The 22796-nt window shown below is 41.6% G+C and overlaps 1 protein-coding gene across 1 annotated transcript in view; it reads right to left on the reverse strand.

Moving 5' to 3' along the window:
• Positions 1-22796, reverse strand: part of neb (nebulin) — a 322851-nt gene that overhangs the window by 240392 nt on the left and 59663 nt on the right. The window contains exons 31-37 of the mRNA XM_059971179.1: positions 18285-18491; positions 16047-16151; positions 14276-14383; positions 13045-13356; positions 11241-11447; positions 8963-9067; positions 1081-1188 (exon numbers count right to left, since the gene is read on the reverse strand). Of these exons, the coding sequence (XP_059827162.1) occupies positions 1081-1188; positions 8963-9067; positions 11241-11447; positions 13045-13356; positions 14276-14383; positions 16047-16151; positions 18285-18491 (1152 nt within the window). The remainder of the gene's footprint in view (positions 1-1080; positions 1189-8962; positions 9068-11240; positions 11448-13044; positions 13357-14275; positions 14384-16046; positions 16152-18284; positions 18492-22796) is intronic.

Here is a 22796-nt window from a genome sequence, read left to right on the forward strand (position 1 = left end):
GTGAGAGCACTATTGTGCATTGCTCTGGTTGTGATGTAAGTTGTTGTGAGTACATTGGAAGGATTTCAGGGAAGTTTACTCAAATGGCACTTGAAATTCTCAGGTTGTTTTAGAAGACTGGACAAGCCAAGCTTGCATCTGCTATAATTTAAAATTTGAGAAAAAAATTGATTGAAACATTAAGATCCCTGGGGGGGGGGGGGTTCTTGACAGAATGCATGTAGAGAGGGTGTTTCCTCTTAGGAACTTGGGCCACTGTTGAAACATAGAGCAGAAATTTAGGGCAGAGATTAAGCAATCTTTTTCCCCCCTGAGAGAGTTGTGAGTCTCTAGAACTCGTCCTCAAAAAGCAGTAGAAAGAGACCGACTATTTCTATCAGAGATAGATTGATACAGAAAAACAAGAAGACGAAAGGTTACAACTTACGAATGGTGAAGTTACGTTCAGATCAGCCATGACCTTATTAAATTGTAGAGGAAGTTTGGGGATCTGGGAGATCTATTCTTTCTATCTGACTCAATAAAAGAAAAGCAGAATAATCTCGTCCCACATGAGACTCAGTTTGTTCATATGTGAGGTTAATCTTAGAGGATAAACTAAGAGTATTGAGTTCAAAAGTGTGCAAGTCACCTGGACACACTTGCTCAGTAAGCAATTGAACTCAGTTTGCATTACTAAGCAAGTTCCTGAATTGTTACATGCATCAGGAACTGGTAGCTACCACAGAATTTCCCTTTATTAAAATAAAACTTAATGGACAGAATATTGCCCAATATGATGGCAGAAAATGAAATTTGGAAAGCCTAAGGTTAAGTCTCCCTATTTTTTTTCTATTTTATTGCAATTCACTAACTGCATAATCCTATGCAGATTCAATTCTATCACATTGAGAAATACAACAAAAAAATGGAAATTGAATCAAAAAGGTCCAGAAAATTCACATGCTATCTGCAGTACAGAAAGGAATATATTACAATTAAGCATTTTCATGTGTTTTCAATGGCCAAAGTGAAAATTGTGCCTCCTGAGTGTAAATACGTAATGAACAATGTCTGATTAGATTATTAATGAATATTTACATCACTAGCTATGTCTCTTGAAGTCTTTGCAGCCCTTATTGAAATGGCATCAGGCTTCAGGTTATAGCCCTTCTTCTTTGATTTCTCCCAGCCAGATCTGTATAATTTCTAAAACACAGAACAGAAAGGTAAGCTTTTAACACCTACTGAAATTGCATGAGCCGTTTATTCCTGCACATTATTATGAGGGAGAACATGTTAAAAACAACAAGAGTAACATAAGTGGCATGCACCTAACTTTAATCAATGCAATGTCACACAATATTAATGTTGTGGTCACTTTCTCTGTGTATAGAGAGCTGTCTGCACTTGCTGAGTCTCCACATTTACCTGGACAGAGTTTCCAACGGCAACTCCCGTCACCATGTCAACACCTGATTGGTGAGATGCTCCTGTCATAAATAGCAAAGACCCTGAACCTAGAGATGTCTTGACACCTGGTAATGCCTAGTTACAAGGCTTACTGATTATCAAAACATTTAAGATCTTGAAACATTTGTAACGGCCTCTGATGTTGATAAACAGTAAAAAGAAATATTGAAATATTTATTAAAAGAATGAAGCAGGAATAGTCTAAATGATTAGAAATTCAGAAACTGAGCTTATTTTTATTAAAGAAACAAACAATAAAATGATTTAAAGCAATTAAATACCTTGAAGTTACCTCAATGATTTTAAAAACGCAAAATTATCCCTCAGAGGAATCCTTTATTAATGAAATAAATGGCGTTTTGCATCCTATATTAGCAATTCAGCAACCAACCTTTCCAGCAATAAAATCGAGAATATAGAACATAACAGCACAGTACAGGCCCTTCGGCCCACAGTGCTGTGCCAATCTTAATGGTTACTTCACAATCATTCGAACCCTTTCCTCCTACATATCATGCATGCACTATCAAAGATTCTTAAATGCCCCTAATGTATGGGTCTCTACCACTGCTCCTTGGTGGGGCATTCCATACGCCCACCACTGTCTGTGCAAAGAACTTATCTCTGACCTCCCCCCTATACATTCCTCCAACTACCTTAAAATTATGACTCTTTGTATTACCCATTTCTGCCCTGAGAAAAAATCTCTGGCTATCTACTCCACCTATGCCTCTTATTATCTTGTACATCTCTATCAGGTCATTCTTCATCCCCCTTTGCTCCAAGAGAAAAGTCCTTGTTCGTCAAGCTATTGGAATAAGACATGCCCTCTAGTCCAGGCAGCTTCTTCTAAAGCTTCCACATCTTTCCTATAATGGAGCGACCAGAACTGAACGCAATTCTCCAAGTGTGGTCTAACCACAGTTTTATAGAGCTGTAACATTATTTTGTGGATTCTGAATAATCAGGAAATTTTCAGGAATTTAGTACTGCATCATTAGAGCTGAAGGTTAAGGAACCCTTAGGGAACAGTGATCACAATATGATTGAGTTCACTTTGAAATTTGAGAGGGAAAAATAAAATCCAATGTGTCAGTATTTCAGTGGAATAAAGGAAATTACAATGGCATGAGAGTGTAACTGGCTGAAGTTGACTGGGAAGGGACATTTGCAGGAAGGTCAGCAGAGCAGCAATGGATGGAGTTTCTGTGAAAAATGAGAGAAGTGCAAGACAGATATATTCCAAATAAGAAGAAATTTTCAAAGGGAAGAAGGACACTACCGTTGCTGACAAGTGAAGTCAGAGCCAAAGTAAAAGCAAGTAAGAGGGCATACAAGGAAGCCAGAGCTAGTGGGAAGGTAGAGGATTGGGGAGATTTAAAAAACTTGCAGAAGGAAAGTAAGAAGATCATTTGGAAGGAAAAGATGAATTATAAGAGGAAGCTGTCAACTAATATCAAAGAAGATGTTCAAGGGTATACATGCTATCGTAGGGACAGAAATGTGGGCAGAGGGGGTGGGGTGGCCCTGTTGGTGAGGAATGAGATTCAGTCCTTTGCAAGGGGGGACATAGGGTCAGGAGAAGTGGAGTCTGTGTGGATAGAACTGAGGAACAGTAAGGGCAAAAGGACCCTAATGGGTGTTGTCTACAGGCCCCCAAACAGTAGCATGGATATTGGGTGCAAGTTGAATAGGGAGTTAACATTGGCATGTGGCAAAGGTAATGTCGCAGTAGTTATGGGGGATTTCAACATGCAGGTGAACTGGGAGAATCAGGTTGGTGCTGGACCACAGGATAGGGAGTTTGTAGAGTGCCTACGGGATGCATTCTTGGAACAGCTTGTACTAGAGCCGACCAGGGACAAGACTATTCTGGATTTAGTGTTATGTAATGAACAGGATTTGATAAGCGATCTTGCAGTAAGGGAGCCATTAGAAGGTAGTGATCATAATATGATAAGTTTTTATCTGCAATTTGAGAAGGATAAAGGCAGCTCGGAGGTGTCAGTGTTGCAGTTGAACAAAGGAGACTATGGAGCCATGAGGGAGGAGCTGGCCAAAGTTGACTGGACGGATAGCCTAGCAGAAAAGACAGTGGAACAGCAATAGCAGGTATTCTTGGGAATAATGCACAAGGTGCAAAATCAGTTCATCCCCCAGAGAAGGAAGAATTCAAAGGGGGGAAAGGGGCCACAGTGGTTGACAAAGGAAGTCAGAGATTGCATAGCATTAAAAAAAAGGAAGTATGACAGAGCTAAGATGAGTGGGAGGACAGATGGTTGGAAAGTTTTTAAGGAACAACAGAACTTAACTAAAAAGACAATACAGGGAGAAAAAATGAGGTACGAACGCAAGCTAGCCAGGAATATAATGGAAGACAGCAAAAGCTTTTTTAGGTATGTGAAGAGAAAGAAGATAATTAAGAACAATCTTGAGCCCTTGAAGAATGAATTGGGTGAAATTGTTATGGGAAACAGAGAAATGGCAGAAGAATTTAATGAGTACTTTAGATCTGTTTTCACTAAGGAAGACACAAGCAATCTCCCAGATGTATGGATGGGCCAAAGTCATAGGGTAACAGAGGAAATGAAACAGATTGACATTCGGAAGGAAACGGTGATGAGAAGACTGATGGGACTGAAGGCTGACAAATCCTCAGCTCCAGATAGTCTGCATCCTAGGGTACTAAAGGAGGTGGCCCTGGAAATTGCGGATGCATTGGTAATCATTTTCCAATGTTCCTTAGATTCAGGATCAGTTCCTGAGGATTGGAGAATGGCTAATGTTATCCCACTTTTTAAGAAAGGAGGGAGGGAGAAAACAGAGAACTATCGACCTGTCAGCCTGACATCGGTGGTGGGGAAGATGCTAGAGTCCATCATTAAGGATGAAATAGTGGCATATCTAGATAGCAGTGATAAGATTGGGCCGAGCCAGCATAGATTTACCAAGGGTAAATCGTGCTTGACTAATCTGTTGGAGTTTTTTGAGGATGCAACAAGGAAGTTAGACAAGGGAGATCCAGTGGATGTAGTGTACCTTGATTTTCAGAAGGCATTTGACAAGGTCCCACATAGGAGATTGGTGGGTAAAATCAAAGCTCAGGGCATCGGGGGGAAGACATTGACATGGACAGAAAACTGGTTGGCAGATCGAAAGGAAAGGGTAACAGTGAATTGGTGTTTCTCGGAATGGCAGGTGGTGACTAGTGGGGTGCCACAGGGCTCGGTATTGGGACCACAGCTGTTTACAATTTACGTGAACGATTTGGATGAAGGCATTGAAAATAACATCAGCAAATTTGCTGATGATACTAAGCTAGGTGGCAGTGTGACATGTGATGAGGATGTTAGGAGAATTCAGGGTGACTTGGATAGGCTGGGTGAGTGGGCAGATACTTGGCAGATGACGCTTAATGTGAATAAGTGTGAGGTTATCCACTTTGGGAGTAAGAACAGGAAGGCAGATTATTATCTGAATGGTGTAGAGTTAGGTAAGGAAAAAATACAAAGAGATCTAGGAGTCCTTGTTCATCAGTCACTGAAGGTGAATGAGCAAGTGCAGCAGGCAGTGAAGAAGGCTAATGGAATGTTGGCCTTTATTACAAAGGGAATTGAGTACAAGAGCAAGGAAATCCTTTTGTATTTGTACAGGGCCCTGGTGAGACCACACCTGGAGTATTGTGTACAGTTTTGGTCTCCAGGGTTAAGGAAGGACATCCTGGCTGTAGAGGAAGTGCAGCGTAGATTCACGAGGTTAATTCCTGGGATGTCTGGACTGTCTTACGCAGAAAGGTTAGAGAGACTGGGCTTCTACACGCTGGAATTAAGGAGATTGAGAGGGGATCTGATTGAAACATATAAGATTATTAAGGGATTGGACAAGATAGAGGCAGGAAATATGTTCCAGATGCTGGGAGAGTCCAGTATCAGAGGGCATGGTTTGAGAATAAGGGGTAGGTCATTTAGGACAGAGTTAAGGAAAAACTTCTTCTCCCAGAGAGTTGTGGGGGTCTGGAATGCTCTGCCTCGGAAGGTAGTGGGGGCCAATTCTCTGGATGCTTTCAAGAAGGAGCTAGATAGGTATCTTATGGATAGGGGAATCAAGGGATATGGGGACAAGGCAGGAACCAGGTATTGATAGTAGTTGATCAGCCATGATCTCAAAATGGCGGTGCAGGCTCGAAGGGCCGAATGGTCTACTTCTGCACCTATTGTCTATTGTCTAAGATACTAAAAGCTTTTCTATGCATATAAGGCGTAAAAGAGAGTCGAGGGTAGATATAGGACCAATACAAAATGATGCTGGAGATATAGTAATGAGAGATCCAAAGATCGCAGAGGAACTGAATGCATATTTTGCATCAGTCTTCACAGTGGAAGACATTTGCAGTATACTGGACATTCAAGAGTGTCAGGGAAGTGAAGTTTGTGCAGTGAAATTTATGACTGAGAAGGTGTTCAGGAAGCTTAATGGTCTGAGGGTGGATAAATCTCCTGAACCTGATGAAATGCACCCTTGGGTTCTGAATGAAGTAGCTGGAGAGATTGTGGAGGCATTGACGATAATCTTTCAAGAATCAATAGATTCTGACATTGTACCAGATGACTGGAAAATTGCAAATGTTACTCTGCTATTTAGTGGGCTGAAGGGCCTGTATTGTGCTTTAGGTGTTTTTCTATTTAAGAAGAGTGGGAGGCAGCAGAAAAGAAACTATAGACTGTTAGCCAGACAGCAGTGGTTGGGAAGTTGTTGGAATTGATTGTTAGGGATGAGATTACGGAGTACCTGGAGGCACATGACAAGATAGGTCAAAGCCAGCATGGTTTCCTGAAAGCAAAATCCTGCCTGACAAATCTACTGTAATTCTTTGAGGAAATTACAAGCAGGGTAGACAAAAGAGATGTAGTAGATGTGGTGTACTTGGATTTTCAGAAGGCCTTTGACAAGCTGCCGCACATGAGGCTGCTTAGCAAGATAAGAGCCCATGGAATTACAGGGAAGTTACTAGTGTGGTTGGAGTATTGGCTGATTGGCAGAAAACAGAGTGGGAATAAAGGGATCCTTTTCTGGCTGGTTGCGGGTTACCAGTGGAGTTCCACAGGGGTCGGTGTTGGGACCACTGCTTATTACGATGTATGTCAATGATTTGGACTACAGTATTAATGGACTTGTGGCTAAATTTGTCAATGATATAGAGTTAGGTGGAGGAGTGGGTTTGTTGAGGAAACAGAGAGCCTGTACAGAGACTTAGATAGTTTAGGGGAATGGGCAAAGAAGTGCCACATGAGATACAATGTTGGAAAGTATATGGTCATACACTTTGGTGGAAGAAATAAATAAGCAGACTATTATTTAGATGGGGAGAGAACTCAAAATGCAGAGATGCAAAGGGACTTGGGTCCCTTGTGCAAGATACCCTAAAGGTTAACCTCCACGTTGAGTCGGTTGTGAAGAAGGTGAATGCAATGCTGGCATTCATTTATAGAGGTATAGAATATAAAAGCAGGGATGTGATGTTGTGGCTCTATAAGGCACTCATGAGACCACACTTGCAGTATTGTGTGCAGTTTTGGGCTCCTTATTTTAGAAAGAATATACCGACATTGGAGAGGGTTCAGAGAAGATTCATGAGAATGATTCCAGGAATGAAAGAGTTACCGTATGAGGAAAATCTGGCAGCTCTTGTGCTGTATTCCCTGGAGTTCAGGAGAATGAGGGAGGATCTCATTGAAACATTCCAAATGTTAAAAGGCCTGAACAGATTAGATATGGCAAAGTTATTTCTCATGGTAGGGGATTCTAGGACAAGAGGGCATGACTTCAGGATTGAAAGGCGTCCTTTTAGAACTGAGATGCAGAGAAATTACTTTAGTCAAAGGGTGATAAATCTGTGGAATTTGTTGCCCTGAGCAGTTGTGGAGGCCAAGTCATTGGGTGTATTTAAGGCAGAGATAGACAGGTTCTTGATTAGCCAGGGCATCAAAGGGTATGGGGTGAAGGCAGGGGAGAGGGGATGACTGGAAGAATTGTATCGGCCCATGATTGAATGGTGGAGCAGACTCAATGGGCCTATTGGCCTACTTTTGCTCCTATATCTTATGGTCTTATCTTCAGAACAACTCTAGCAACTAACCAGAGTCTGAGTGATTGCAATGGGAATCTCTCTGAGAGTTTTGGGATTTCCATATTTATATGAGTAGTCCTCAGAAATGAATTAGATATTAGTCTGGACCTCATTGCAAAAATGGGTGTGCTCGACCAGTGGACCAGCACTAATTTCAAGATTACACCCTCTTGGTCTTGATATTCCCCATGAGAGAAAATAATTTCTCCACTTCTAACCCCTTTTTCATTTATCGCCCAAAGGGAAGATGAACCACATTGACACAGATTTTGGTAAGGCCTTTGACAAGGTCCCTCCTTGGAAGGTTGGTCCAGCAGGTTAGGTCCAAAGGAAAGTTTGCAAATTGGATCCAAAATTCCCTTGGTAATAAGAAACAGAGGGTGACATTGATAGATTATTTTAGTGGTTGGAAGCTGGTGATCAACGGTACAGTATATCACAGGGACTGGTGTGAGGTTTTTGCTGTTCACTATATACATTAACGACTTAGCTGTGAATATAAGGGGCATGGCTTTTCAGATGACATACAAATACATTGTCTTGTGATTGTGAGGGAGATTATCTTAGGATACAGAAAGACATTGATCAGGTGGTAAACTGGGCAGAGCATTGACAGATGGAATTTAATCCTGATATGAATGAGCTAATGAATTGTAGTGGAGTGGGATTGTAGTTAGTCAATTAAGACCAGGCCATACACTGTGTAAAGACGATCCAATGGAAGTATCAAGAAACATAGAGACCTTAAGTCAAGTCCTTAAGATGGCAGTACAGACAGATAGAATATGGAAGAAAACATATGGAAAGCTTGCCTTCATTTGCCAGGAGATCAAATTTAAGAACAAAGTTGTGTTTTTGTACTTTATAAGATATTAGCTAGGCCACAGCCAGAATATTGTGCGCAGTTCTGGCTACCACACCATAGGAAGGATGTGATTGCACTGGAGAGGATGCAGAGAAGATCCTCAGGAAATTGTCTAAGATTAAATGTTTCAGTAATGAGGAGACACTGACTAGGGTGTGTTTATTTTTATTGGAACAGAGGAGTCTTGGTGAGACCTAATAAAGTTATAGAAAATTGTGAGAGGTATAGATAAAGGAGATAATTTTAAAAATTCTCTACAGTAGAGGTGACTAGGATAGGTGCACTCAAGATGAAGAGTAAGTTATGTATATAGAACATTAGAACATCTATACCACAACTTTCTTGACACTGGATCATATGTTTCTGCTTCTACTACTCTTAAATTCCTATTATTTTAACATATTATTATTTTTACAGGGTTATTATGGGTCTCACCAAATCCTCAAGACTGGACAAGTAGCAGGATAAACCAACAATGAGAAACATCAGGTACTTTCACCTTCAACACAATGACTTGCCTCACTCATGTTCAACTGGTTGATTTTGGACTGCACAATTTCCGGTGAATCTGGCATTATATGGATCTTGGTCTTGTCTTTATTCCAAGCTTCTGTGTACAGTTTCTGTTAAAAAGAATAGGCCCATGAGATTAAAAGGAAAAGCAGTAATGGATGTGTCTGATGAGGGACTAACAGAACTCAACTAGAAGTTGTCTCTTTCGGTGAACAAAATATTCTACAGAATGGTGAGCAGTACACTCTCAGGTTCATGGGAAACTTTGTAAAGTGGTTAAACTACTGGATTGAAATCTGAAGACTTTACTTAGAGATCCAGAAATTGAGTTTGAATCCCAGTAGCAGTGGGGTTTAAAATTATTTAAGGAACAAAAAGTCAGATATGACCACTACCTCCCTTGATTATTGCAGTAACCAGAATAGATCTTTTAGAGAAGGAAATCTATCATTCCAATTTTATCTGACTGATAAACAGGGGTCACAAATAGCTTTGCTTTCTTGGATGCATATCAGACTTTTATAATGAACTAGCTGTTCCAGTCAAGGAGAATATCTGGATAAACAAAAAACAATGGCTTTGCCAGCAACAAAAGGATCCAGGAAGTGAGCTTTTTATAAATGTGGTAGACCATGATTCCAATAGCAATATTAGTTTTCTGGATCTCAACGGGCAGGCAGATAGGATTTGTACAGATCCAAGGCCCTCTTTTCAAAAGCAGGGAATTTTTTACATCTTGCAGTAGCTAGCAAAACAACAGCACTTTCAAAGGTCAAAGTAAATTTATTAACAAAGTGTGTCGCCTGAGATTTATTTTCTATAATATAATAACCATAACAGAATCAATGAAAGACAGCCCAACCTGTGAGCTCAGCTAGAGTGCAGAAATCAACAAGCTGACAATAATAAACAAATAAGCAATAAATATAGAGAATGTGAGATGAAGAGTCCATGAATGTGAGACTATAGGCTGTGGAAACATTTCAATGTTGGGGCAAGTGAAGTTGAGTGAAATTATCTGCTTCAGTTCAACAGCCTGATGGTTGAGGAGTAACATCTGTTCCTGAACCTGGTGGTGTGAGTCCTGAAGCTTCTGTACCTTCTTCCTGATGGCAACAGCAAGAAGAGAGCATGGCTTAAGTGGTGGGGGTCTCTGATGATGGATGCTACTTTCCTGCACCAGTGCTTCATATAGATGTGTTCAATGGTAGAGAAGGCTTTACACATTTATTTGAGGAGATCAGTCATGCCCTAAACTATTACGTTCACAGAACTGTGTAGGAATACACTTGGAATCATCAGAACTCAGTGCACTATACAGTGGCACCAGTCCATTGCTACTGAAGTTTTGGAGACAAAGCTTTGAAAATCTGATATGGCACTGGCCATCATTGAAACCCTATATCCATTGACAATACGGTGTTTGAGACAGGCACTTGTCTGGGTTCACTACAAACTGACCAACAGCAAAGGCTTTTTACTCACAAACAGCAGAGGTAACAAAATTTCTGACAGAAATCAGTGCATTATCTCCCAACCAAAACAGAGTAATCTCTTTATAGAAATGCAGTGAGTTAGGATGGGTACTTAAAAATATGTTTGGTAACAAACATTTTTGTTTATCCTGATATTCTCCTTGACTGGAACAGCTAGTTCATTATAAAAGTCTGATATGCATCCAAGAAAGCAAAGCTATTTGTGACCCCTGTTTATCAGTCAGATAAAATTGGAATGATAGATTTCCTTCTCTAAAAGATCTATTCTGGTTACTGCAATAATCAAGGGGGGTAGTGGTCATATCTGACCTTTTGTTCCTTAAATATGTTTGGTACCTTCATCAATGTAGTCATCAGGCAAGATTGACAGGACAATTACTCAATTATCATCACTTTTATGCTGAGTAATGTTGCTACTCCAGAAAGAAGACTGCCCTTCTTCCAATTCTACCACACCCTCCCCTATTTCTCCTCACAATAATGAGAGGCCCAGTGGTAAAGACATTTTCAGAGCATTGCGAAGCTAGGCAGACCACCATTCACTTTGTCCTGTAAGTACAAATGAAATATTTATAGTGATTAATCCGCCAGTATTATTACTGGTGATTTCTATTTGTTTATTCATGTCAGAATCATATGCAGAGTAAGAACAGTGTGTGGCTGGGCTCTGGTGTGCCTAAGGACTGTTTCACCCTAAGTGGTGAGTTCGGCTGAAAACTAAGGACTGAGGTGCATTTATTTAAAAAGAGCTTAAATGCCATTCTCAGGACAATACTGCGATGATTACCTTATCCAACATCAGTGCATTATTCTTGGCCAAGACCATCTCAAGAGAATCAGGAATGCTTGTGAATTCTAATGTGTCAGGATGTTGACGGTAGTTCTTCTCACTTGCTAACTGAGTTGCTTTCTTTGCCTTCTCCACGTCTAAAGAGCCAACAGGGATCCAGCCAATTCCTTTAAACCAGTTATTATAATCCATTTTATAATTGTTCTGCAAGGAGACATCAAAATGCATTAAGTAGTAAAATCCCACAAATTCTAATATTTTTACTTGCCTTTTGAAATAATCATGTCATAAAAATTGTGCTAAAAGCAAAATCAAGAAATGAACATAAAATTAAAAATAATTCTGAAGAGCTGATGAATTTACTATTAAAAGTTATAGAGGTGAGTTTAAAGACATCATTATACCAGGATAAGGGTTGAATTGCTTAGAATGGGATTGAGAAGAAAATTCTTCAATCATAGAATTATACTGTATGGAAACAGGTCCCTTCCTCAACAAAACATATTGGGCTCCTTTCTCTCCAGCCCTTTATCTTTCCCACCCACCTAGTTTCAACTATCACTTTATAGCCATCCTCCTTCCCCTCCCCTCACCTTTTTATTCTGGCACCTTTCCCCTTCCTTTGCAGTCCTGAAGAAGGTTCTCAGCTCGAAATACTGACTCTTTATTAATTTCTGTAGATGTTACCTGACCTGCTGAATTCCTCCAGCATTTTGTGTGTGTTGCTTCAGTTATTTGTTTAGTCCATTCTGATGGCAAATTTGTGACATCTACCACCAGGACAGAAAAAGGCTGCAAGTGCATAGGAACACCATCACCTGTTGGTTCTCCTCCAAGTCGGGAACCACCCTGGTTTGGAAAAATATTGCCAGACCTTCATCATCACTAGGTCTATATCCTGGAACTCTTTCCCCAACAGTTGTGTCCTCGCCAAAAGGACTGCAGTGGTTTAAGAGGGCAGCTCACCGCCAGCTTCTCAGTGGGTATTAGAAATGGGTGACGGAGGCTAGCCTTGCAAGCAGTATCCAGCTCCAAAACAAAAATCAGTACATCAAAAAAATAGGTTTGCAACTTCACCTGATGCTCAAGTCACCCATTGAAAGCAACAGAAGAGTCGATTACAAACTGCATGTAATGCTTTGAATATGTTCTGCCCAGAGCCACAAGGAACACCAAGAAGATGATGCCACACACTGAAGACCTGAAATTCTGGTAAGAACTGAAAGGCTCCTGAGCTCCATAAAGCAAGAAATCATAATTCTAAAGCTAACTGCTGCACTGAATAAGGAACAAAAGAACATATATTTTGGTTATTGGTAGTAATAAAAGAAGTGTGAGACTTAGAATAAATTTTATCATCTGGCCTTACAAATCAAGCCAGATTTGGCCTATGATAGGATTACTTAATGTCTGTTGATATTGATTACATCTACATAATTTGGTATATTCAATTACGTTTAATTCTACATATATAAAATTTGCCTTTACTTATAATTTTCTATTTTTGTCTCATATTTCTATATTTGTTCTTATATCTATATGATTTATGCAAAGCACTTTGAGCCTGCATCCTAATGCATGAAAGGTGTTAAGTAAATAATCAATCAATCAATCAAAATCAGAAAGTACTGGAAATACTTAGTGGCTTGGGACAGCATCCATGGAAAAAAATCAGTTAATATTTCAGGCCAATATCATCTCATCAGACAAATGCCAGATTTGCTTCACCCATCGCAGGTCCTGTATGAATCTGCTGAGTATTTCCAACAAATCATAATTTTCATTGAAAGTTTGCACTTACATCACTCTGTATGTTCATCATGTTCCTGGACAGGACCACATTCATAGCGTCAGGCAGATATGTGTAGTGGTGGATCAGATGCTTGTAGTTAGTATTGCTGGCTATTCCCTGGGATTTCTTGGCCACAGTAATATTCATCATGTCCAACGGAGTGTGATATTTGGTCTTGCTTTTCTCATAGTCTTTTTTATATTCACGGTCAGACTGAACCTTGGCCACACGCATGGAATGGACCAGCTTAGGGTCATCTTGAAGGCTGCGGAACCCAACATGTTTACCTCTTTCCTTTTCAAAGGCTGCTTTGTACCGATACTGTAACGGTAATACAAGAGAAAATTAACACATTTATTCGCTTCTATTAATTGAAAACAGAAGTTCCATTGTTGTGCTTAATGTTAATTTAAATAACCTCTGCAAACTATGCTTCATATCTTCAATAATTTTTCTGCAAAAATAACGATTTATGTTCTGTGTGCCAGAATATACGAATATTTCATGTGAAGCCTTTAGATTGTTTTCTACTCTCTCGTTCCTGTTATTATTTGAAATATATTCTCTCTTGTAATCATTTTTCTAAACAATGGATATAATTTGTCTACTTAGAACATAGAATCACCCAGGTTTGTCAATGAAAATTGTGTTTCCTTGCCATTTTCATATTGAAACCTCTACACACTCAAAACAAAATCTGCATCTGTTAGCAGGTGGCACAAAGTGCTAGGGGAACTCAGCAGGTCAGACAGCATCTATGGAGGGAAATACAAAGTCGACATTTACTCTTTTCCATAGATGCTGTCCTGCCTGAAGAGCAAATGCTGAGTTCCTCCAGCATTTTGCAGGTGTTGCTTTGGATTTCCAGCACCTGCAGAATCTTTTGCATTTATGATCTGTTAGCAGCCTTTTCCCTGTTCAATATTTCCATTTTACTTGCACTCTTTCAATTCGTGATTGGATGTTCTGCATACAAGGAAGTAGTGCCCTTTATACCAATCAAAGGTAATTTCCCACCACTAATCTCTGCAGAGTATAACTCCTCAAAAAATATACTATATATTTAGATTACTTCCCAGAGTCCTACTTCCCAGGTTCCTTTCCATGGAAGTTAATTGAGTCTAATTCCAAGAGTTCATCTCTGAATCAGCCTCTGGAAATCCACTGAAGGACACTGGCTGGTTCTCAAAATGCTTGTGACTTGAATAATAGCTAAGTGCCATAAGATGATTTTACTTACATCACTTGCAATGTTTCTTGAAGCTTTGGCTGCAACGATTGGAATGGCATCCACCCGCAAATCAGGACCTTTAGCAATAATCTTGTTCCAGGCTTTCTTGTACAGTTGCTTGAAAAGGAAACATTAATAACCTTAGAACGCACAGAACCCAATGTTAGTAGTTTAGTGGACATAATGGATTGTCAGATAAATAAACTCAATGATATTCAAAAAGCACCTCAGCCATACTATGTCTGAAATGACAGCATTTCCAAGAGATGTTATAAGGACTGTTTAAGAATTGGTCAATTATAATTTTAAACATTGAGAATTTACAAAATTTCAGTACTTATACAAAGACCAGGTTAAATCAGAATATACCTTAATGGGCTGAAATCCATAAGACCATAAGACTTTGGAGTAGATTTAGGTCATTTGGTTCAGTGACTCTGCTCCACCATTCGATCATGGCTGATTTATTATCCATCTCAACCCCATTCTTCTGCCTTCTCCCCACAACCTTTGATAGCCTGACTAATCAAGAACCTAACAACCCTAATGGCTTAGTCTCCACAGCTGTCTTTGACAATGAATTCCACAGATTGACCACCTAAAGAAATTCCTTCTCATCTCTGTTCTAATGGGGTGTCCTTATAATCTAAGGCTGTACCCTCAGATCCAAACCTCCCTAACTGCTGGAAACATCCTCTCCACGTTCTCTGTGTCTCGGCCTTTCAATATTCAATTGGTTTCAATGAAAGCACTGCCTCATTCTTCAAAACTCTAGTAAGTACAGCCTCAGAGTCATCAAACACTCTGCATTCATTAACCTTTTCATTTCCAGCATCATTCTTGTGAACCTCCTCTGGACCCTCTCCAATGCCATCACATCCTTTAAGGGGCCCAAAACTACTCCTAGTGTGGTCTGACCAATGCCTTGTAAAGCCTCAGCATTACACCCTTGCTTTCATATTCTAGTTCTCCAGTGAGGCATTTGCCTGCCTTACTACCATCACTACCTGCAAGTTCACCTTTAAGGAATCCCTTGCTAAGATTCCCTAGTCCTTTTACACCGCTGATTTCTGAATTCACTCCCCATTTAGAAAACAGTGTACTCCATTATTCTTTCTGCCAAAGTGCATGACAATACACGTCCTTTTCCTGTATTCCATGTAAGGAGAAGAAAAGGAATTTTTGCCTTCACAGCATAGTGATCTATTACTATTAAAATACCTTTACTCATCAAAGTGGCGATAACGTTATTCCAGTTACCTGGTTAGTTCTAGGTACTGTAAATGCTAAAATGTGCATTTTTATTATTCACAACTTTGTTATAGCCCTACTCATCCAAATGTATTTGTCTCAGTCTTTGACTGCTACAGACTAAGGTGATAGTTATATTTTTGAACCAGCTTGATATTTACAATAAAAATAAGTAAAATTTTATAAAATAATGAACATTTAAATTATAAATTGCATGGCGATAAAGATCTTCTAATTATGTGGTAAATTTTGTCCTTATATTTCTAGTCATCAGCTTGAAAAATTTTCTTTACTTTGTGATGCATATTTATCTGCTTTTGGTTGCTTCTATCATGTTAGCAGTAGATTTAAGTTGCCATGGCAATGGCAGCCCCCTCATGCCAAATGCTGCCTTTTTTGCCTTACAGGTATAATTACTGCAAGTTCATTGTGAAACGATATGAAACAGATCTGCTTAAACATTAACTAATTGCTGATTCATGTGAACTACTTCAGTGTGGTCCTTACCATACTAAATCTGGGTACTTACATCACTCAAGTTTTGAGCATTGACTTTTGCCTGTAGGAATGGGGGATACAGAGGGTCAAGGGTATACTTGTGTTTTATCTTTTCACCAGCTTTTTTGTAGTTCAGCTGAAAGGAAAGAGGGAAAATCATTAGCATATGGACCAAACTGTTAATCACTCAGTACCAAAAGTGGATGGTATGCTTTCTGAAAATCAGCCACATTAGTGTAATAACTTAATGATCAACCAGGATTAGTGATTTAGGAATTACTTACTTGTCAACTTCCCATCATGATTTTAAACACAGTTTAAAGAAAGTTTCCATTGATCTTTGGTAAAAAGTATACACTTGGTGGCTACTTTATTAGATACCACCGGTACCTAATAAAGAGGCCACTAAGTGCATGTTCATGGTTTTCTGCTGCTGTAGTCAATCCCATACCACAGTTATAAAGTGTGGTTATTTGAGTTACTGTCACTTCCCTGCCATCTTGAATCAACCTGACCGTTCTCCTCTGACCGCTCTCATTAACAAGCTGTTTTCATCCAGAGCACTGCCACTCACTGAACGTTTTATTGTTTCTCGCACCACTCTCCGTAAACTCCAGAGACTGCTGTGCATGAAAATCCCAGGAGATCAGTAGTTTCTGAGATATTCAAACCACCCCATCTAGCATCAACAATCGTTCCACGGTCAAAGTCACTTAGATCATATTTCTTCCTCATTTTGATGTTTGGTCTGAACAACTGAACCATTTCCATGTCTGCATGCTTTTATACATTGAGTCGCCACTAGAGGCAGGTGTACAGGTGGTCTCTAAGTGTAGTTTGTGTTTAATAATCAACAGCTATTTTGAGTGTATACGTTACCGGATAATAAAGGGGTTTTTCCACAGAGTAACAAAATCTTAAATAATGAAACTAAGTTTTTAATATTTAACTTATAACTTGGCAACATTTCAACTCGTACAAAAATCAGACTGAAAGTCTATTAAATACTTTATCAAACTCAGCCTTTACCTTTAAAACACATGAGTAATACACACAAGATGCTGGAGGAATTCAGCAGGTCAGCCAGCATCTATAGAAAGGAGTATTGTATACTTCTTTAAAAGTTTCCTCAAAAACAATGTGATCACCGAATTACATAAGGTGTTTCCTGCTGTGACAAAGAAACCAAAACTAATTCTATTGTGTCTGCTTCCTGGCATTATAGCATTATTTGGTAAAGAAACCAAAAATCTCTTCATGGGTGATAGTTGGATTTCAGGACAGTACAAATGCTATGAACACTCGTTGGCTCCTGTTGGCCAGATGTCATCATGGATACTACGTGGAAGGAAACCCTCCAGCCTGCCTTCACACATTCATCTCCAATCCTAGTTTTGCCCTCTTGTTCCCATTAACATCCCCCCACCCAATTTTCCTGACATCCATTCACACCAGGGCAAAAGTCACAATTCTACCCTCCAGTGTGCAAGAGTACACTGAGTTATTACTGGCATTTTGCCTTGCTAAGGCTAGCATTGCATGTACCACTGGCCATTTTATGTTCAAAGTACATTGATTATTAAGGGATGCATACGTATACAACCTTGAGATTCGTCTCCTCACAGGCACCCACAAAACAAAGAACCCATTAAAAAGAAGACCCATCAAACACCTAATAGAAAGGAAAAAGAAACAAGCTGTGCAAACAATAAAGGTAAGCAAATAGCAAGGGAGTCCTCAGACACGAAGGCTAGAGGAAACGAGAAGGCCACAGCCTCAACCACAGGAACAGAATTAGGCTATTCACACAGGAGGAATCAGGCCACGTGGCACCTCAATTCTGCCCCAACATTTCATCGTGGCTGACTTATCCCTCTCAACCCCATTCTCCTGCCTTCTCCCCGTAATCTTTGACACCCTTATCAATCAAAAACTTATCAGCCTCCGTTTTAAATATAGCCAGTGACTTGCCTCCACAGCTGTCTGTGGCAATGAACTCCACAGATTCACCACCCTCTGGCTGAATTCACTCCTCTTCATCTCCGTTCTAAAGAGATGAGGAGGCTCTGCTCCCAGTCCTCGACTCATGCAAAGGTCTCAGGGCAGAAGATTCAAGGACAACCTCTCTTTACAACAATACACTGTGTCTTATGCACTCAACATTAAAGAAAGGGAAAAGTACTTCAGCAACATTTTAAGTTATTACACTAGGATCCAAATGACATACCAGTGGAGCTTGTAGAAATGATAACGAGATGACAATACTCACATCACTAAGCTGCTTTGTGTTGCCTGTGGCCAGAACCATATTCATGGAGTCAGGGACACTGGTAAACTTGATGGTTCCTGGATGCTGACGGTATTTATGTTCATCCAAGACCTCTGCTGCTTTCTTGGCCTTCTCCACATCTAGTGAGCCAATTGGAATCCAGCCGAGCCCCTTCTGCCAGCAATTGTAATCCTGCTTATACAAATTCTGCCAAAATCAAGAATAGTAGAAAATGTTGAGTACCATAGATCAAAAGGCAAGTCCAATAAAGTGTTATAATCCAAATGGCTATGGATGCTGAAACTACAAAAGCTCTAAACTGTAAGCTTGATACAGTTTTCTAGCCTAGAAGCTGCATAATATTTAGTGTGTAGCAGCAAAACTAATCCAAAAATGAAACAAAACAATTGGCACTAGCCCATGACAATACAACTATTAAACTTGTGTGACATGCCCACAGCTCCAAAGATTAGGTTCACGCAGCTTGACGCTTACCCTCTACCCCGCATCGCGGATATGGTCAATCAGATAGCTCAGTATAAGGTGTACTCGATCATAGATCTGAAATCCGCTTACCACCAGTTCCCCATCCACCCGGAGGACTGCCCCTACACCGCCTTCGAGGTGGGCGGCAGGCTCTATCACTTCCTGTGCATCCCCTTCAGTGTCACGAATGGTGTCTCTGTCTTCCAGAGGGAAATGGACCAGATGGTGGACCAGTGCCAACTGAAAGCCACGTTCCCATATCTGGATAACATCACCATCTGTGGTCACAACTGGCAGGATCACGACACTAACCTCCAATGATTTTTCCAAGCGGCCAAAGCTCTTAACCTTACTTATAACAGGGGCAAGTGTGTGTTCGGAACCACCCGACTTGCTCTTCTTGGGTATGTTGTGGAGAACGGGGTCATTGGCCCTGATCCTGACCGTATGCGGCCACTGTTGGAACTCCCTCTTCCCACCACCCTCAGAGCCCTCAAAAGGTGCCTGGGCTTCTTTTCTTATTACGCCCAATGGGTCCCTCACTACGCAGACAAGGCCCACCCCCTGGTCAAATCCACTGCATTTCCCCTCTCAGCCGAGGCCTGCGCGGCCTTCAGCTGCATTAAAGGGGACATTGCCAAAGCAACAATGCATGCGGTGGACGAGACCATTCCATTCCAAGTAGAGAGTGACGCCTCTGTCTTCGCGCTGGCTGCTATCCTCAATCAGGCAGGAAGGCCAATAGCATTCATCTCTCGTACCCTTTAGGGCCCTGAAATTCAGCACTCCGCGGTGGAGAAAGAAGCCCAGGTCATAGTGGAAGCTATTAGGCACTGGAGGCACTATCTCGTCGGGAAAAGGTTCACCTTGCTGACCGACCAGCGGTCAGTTGCGTTCATGTTCAGCAACCAACAGCGGGACAAAATCAAAAATGATAAAATTTTGCGGTGGAGAATGGAACTCTCCACCTACACCTATGATATCCTGTACCGGCCTGGCAGACTCAATGAGCCCCCTGATGCCCTATCCTGGGGAGCGTGTGCCAGCACACAGCTCAACCGGCTATACGCCCTCCATGCACATCTTTGCCACCCGGGGGTCACCGGATTTTACCATTTCGTGAAAGCCCGGAACATGCCTTACTCCCTTGAGGACATCAGGACGATGACCAGGGACCGCCAAGTCTGCGCTGAGTGCAAACCGCACTTCTACTGTCCTGAAAAGGCACAACTTATCAAGGCCACCCGCCCCTTTGAGTGACTGAGTATCGACTTTAAGGGCCCCCTTCCCTCCACCGACCACAATGTCTACTTTCTCAACATAACGACAAGTACTCGCAGTTACCCTTTGCCATCCCCTGCCCCGATACCACTGCCACATCTGTCATAAAAGCCCTGCGCCAGCTCTTCACTCTGTTCGGATATCCCTGCTATATCCACAGTGATAGAGGGTCCTCCTTTATGATTGACGAGCTGCGCCAGTACCTGCTGGCTCGGGGTATTGCTACTAGTAGGACCACGAGCTATAATCCCCGGGGAAATGGACAGGTGGAGAGGGAGAATGCCACAGTGTGGAAGGCCACACTCTTAGCCCTTAAGTCATAGGGATTGCCGGTCTCTCGCTGGCAGGAGGTCCTCCCCGAGACGCTCCACTACACCCGCTCCCTGTTATGTACATCCACCAATGCCACCCTTCATGAGCGACTCTTTTCTTTTCCCAGGAAGTCTGCTACTGGTACCACCCTACCGGTTTGGCTGACGTCCCCAGGGCCAGCGCTGCTCCGGAAACATGTAAGGAGCAATAAATACTCCCCGATGGTCGAGAGGGTTCACCTACTTCATGCGAACCCCCAGTATGCTTACGTGGTCTTACCTGATGGGGGGGAGGACACGGTCTCTGTCTGTGACTTGGCGCCCGCAGGAGCAACAGACCCCTACCCCAAACACTCCACGGTGACTATGAACCCCGTACCCACGAGACACCACACACACCAAGCCCTACACAGACTCCTCATGACACTCCTATACCAGGCGCCTCGCACACGCATGAGGGATTTCTGATGCCTAATGGGCTGACACCTCAAGTCAGGCCGGAGCCAGCACAACCACTGTCTCCGGTGCAATCACAGCCGGTGCTACGTAGATCGCAGCGACAGATTCGACCACCTGATAGACTTGACCTGTAAATATACTTGTAAGAAACTTCGCCTCATGGGGACTCTCTTTTAAAACAAAGGGGGGGTGAATGTGGTGAACTACATATACCTGTCTGGGCATGCCCCTCTGCTGACTGCTCCTGTGCCTCCTCCCACAGACCCCTGTATAAAGGCGGTTGGAAGCACTGCTCCTCCCTCAGTCTCCAGGATGTTGTGTGGTGGTCTCTTGCTACTAATCGTGGTCTCTTGCAGCTAATAAAAGCCTATCATTTGCCTCCCATCTCCGAGAGTTATTGATGGTGCATCAGGGAAAAGCCTCTCATGATCTTGATCACCTCTCATCCTCCGTCGCTTCAAGGAGAAAAGGCTGAGTTCAGTCAACCTGTTCTCATAAGGCATGCTCCCCAATCCAGGCACCATCCATGTAAATGTCCTCTGCACCCTTTCTATAGTTTCCACATCCTTCCTGTAGTGAGGTGACCAGAATTGATCACAGTACTCCAAATGGGGTCTGACTAGGGTTCTATACAGCTGTAACATTACCGCTCAGCTCTTAAACTCAATCCCACGATTGATGAAGGCTTACGCACTGTATGCCTTCTTAACCACACAGTCAACCTGCACAGCAGCTTTGAGTGTCCTATGGACTCGGACCCCAAGATCCCTCTAATCCTCCACACTGCCAAGAGTCTTACCATTAATACTATATTCTGCCATCATATTTGACCCACCAAAATGAACCACCTCACACCAGACAGTATGCATTTCAGGCAGAAAGGTCTAGTTTAGTTAAGTGTTTAAACACTTGTTTAATTAGTTCTGCACAACATGATGGGCTGAAGGGCTAGTCCCTGTACTGTACCTCTCGATGTTCTAGACCTTCAAAGCAGACTCATTGAACTGAATAACCGGTATAGTTTTAGGTTTAGAGGTCACCCATTTCAAATGGAGCTAAGGTGACTGCTTTCTTTCAGACAGATCTGTCCCTTTGGAATTTCCTACATTAGAAACTTGAAAAGATGGAGCCTTTTAATATAATTCAAGGTTGAGATTCACCAATTATAAGGAAGTCAAGGGCTTTTTCAAAAAAATGACTTTAGCCACGCCACCCAGCAATCCTTCAACTTAATCCTGGCCCAATCATGGGACAATTTATCAATTAACCTATTAACCAATACATTCTTGGACTGTGGGAGGAAACCCACACAGTAACGGAGAGAACGTATAGTCTCCTTACAGTCAGTGGTGGGAATTGAACCCAGGCTACCAGTACTGTAAAGCATTGTGCTAACCACTACTGTTGTGCTGCCCCAAACAAAATGGCTTTAGAGAAACAGTATACTATTGACCCATTCCAGCTCCTGTCTCTTGCGTTCGTATATTTTTAACAGTCTGTGAGCACTGGTAATCTAAAAGCTGACTGATAGTTACTCAAAATTAAAAATCAAATCAGAAAATATTAGAAATACTCAACAGATTCAGGCAAAGTCTAGGGAGAACGTTAATATTCCAATCTCCCTTCTTCCATCCATCACCTCTCCTCACCTGGGTCTACCTGCAGCTTGCTAGTTCAACCCCTTCCCTGCACCTTTTTTATACTGGCTATCTCTCAGTCTCTCATCTATCTTCCAGTCCAGATGAAAGGCTTTGTTGAAAAATATTGACTGTTTAATTTCCCCTCCTCATGATTGCTTATGCATTCAAATCCTCCAGGACCTTGTTTTTTTTTTGCTCTAAATTCCCACATCTGCAGTCACTTTTGCCTCCAATACACACTAGGCTTGTACCAAAATGGCCGGAGCAGAGTGCAGAAGGCCAGAGTGGCTGGCGAGTCTTTGTTAGAAGCACTCCCAGCAACCTGGAGGAAAGAT

This window comes from Hypanus sabinus, chromosome 5 (genome assembly GCF_030144855.1).
Source record: "Hypanus sabinus isolate sHypSab1 chromosome 5, sHypSab1.hap1, whole genome shotgun sequence".
NCBI lineage: Eukaryota > Metazoa > Chordata > Chondrichthyes > Myliobatiformes > Dasyatidae > Hypanus > Hypanus sabinus.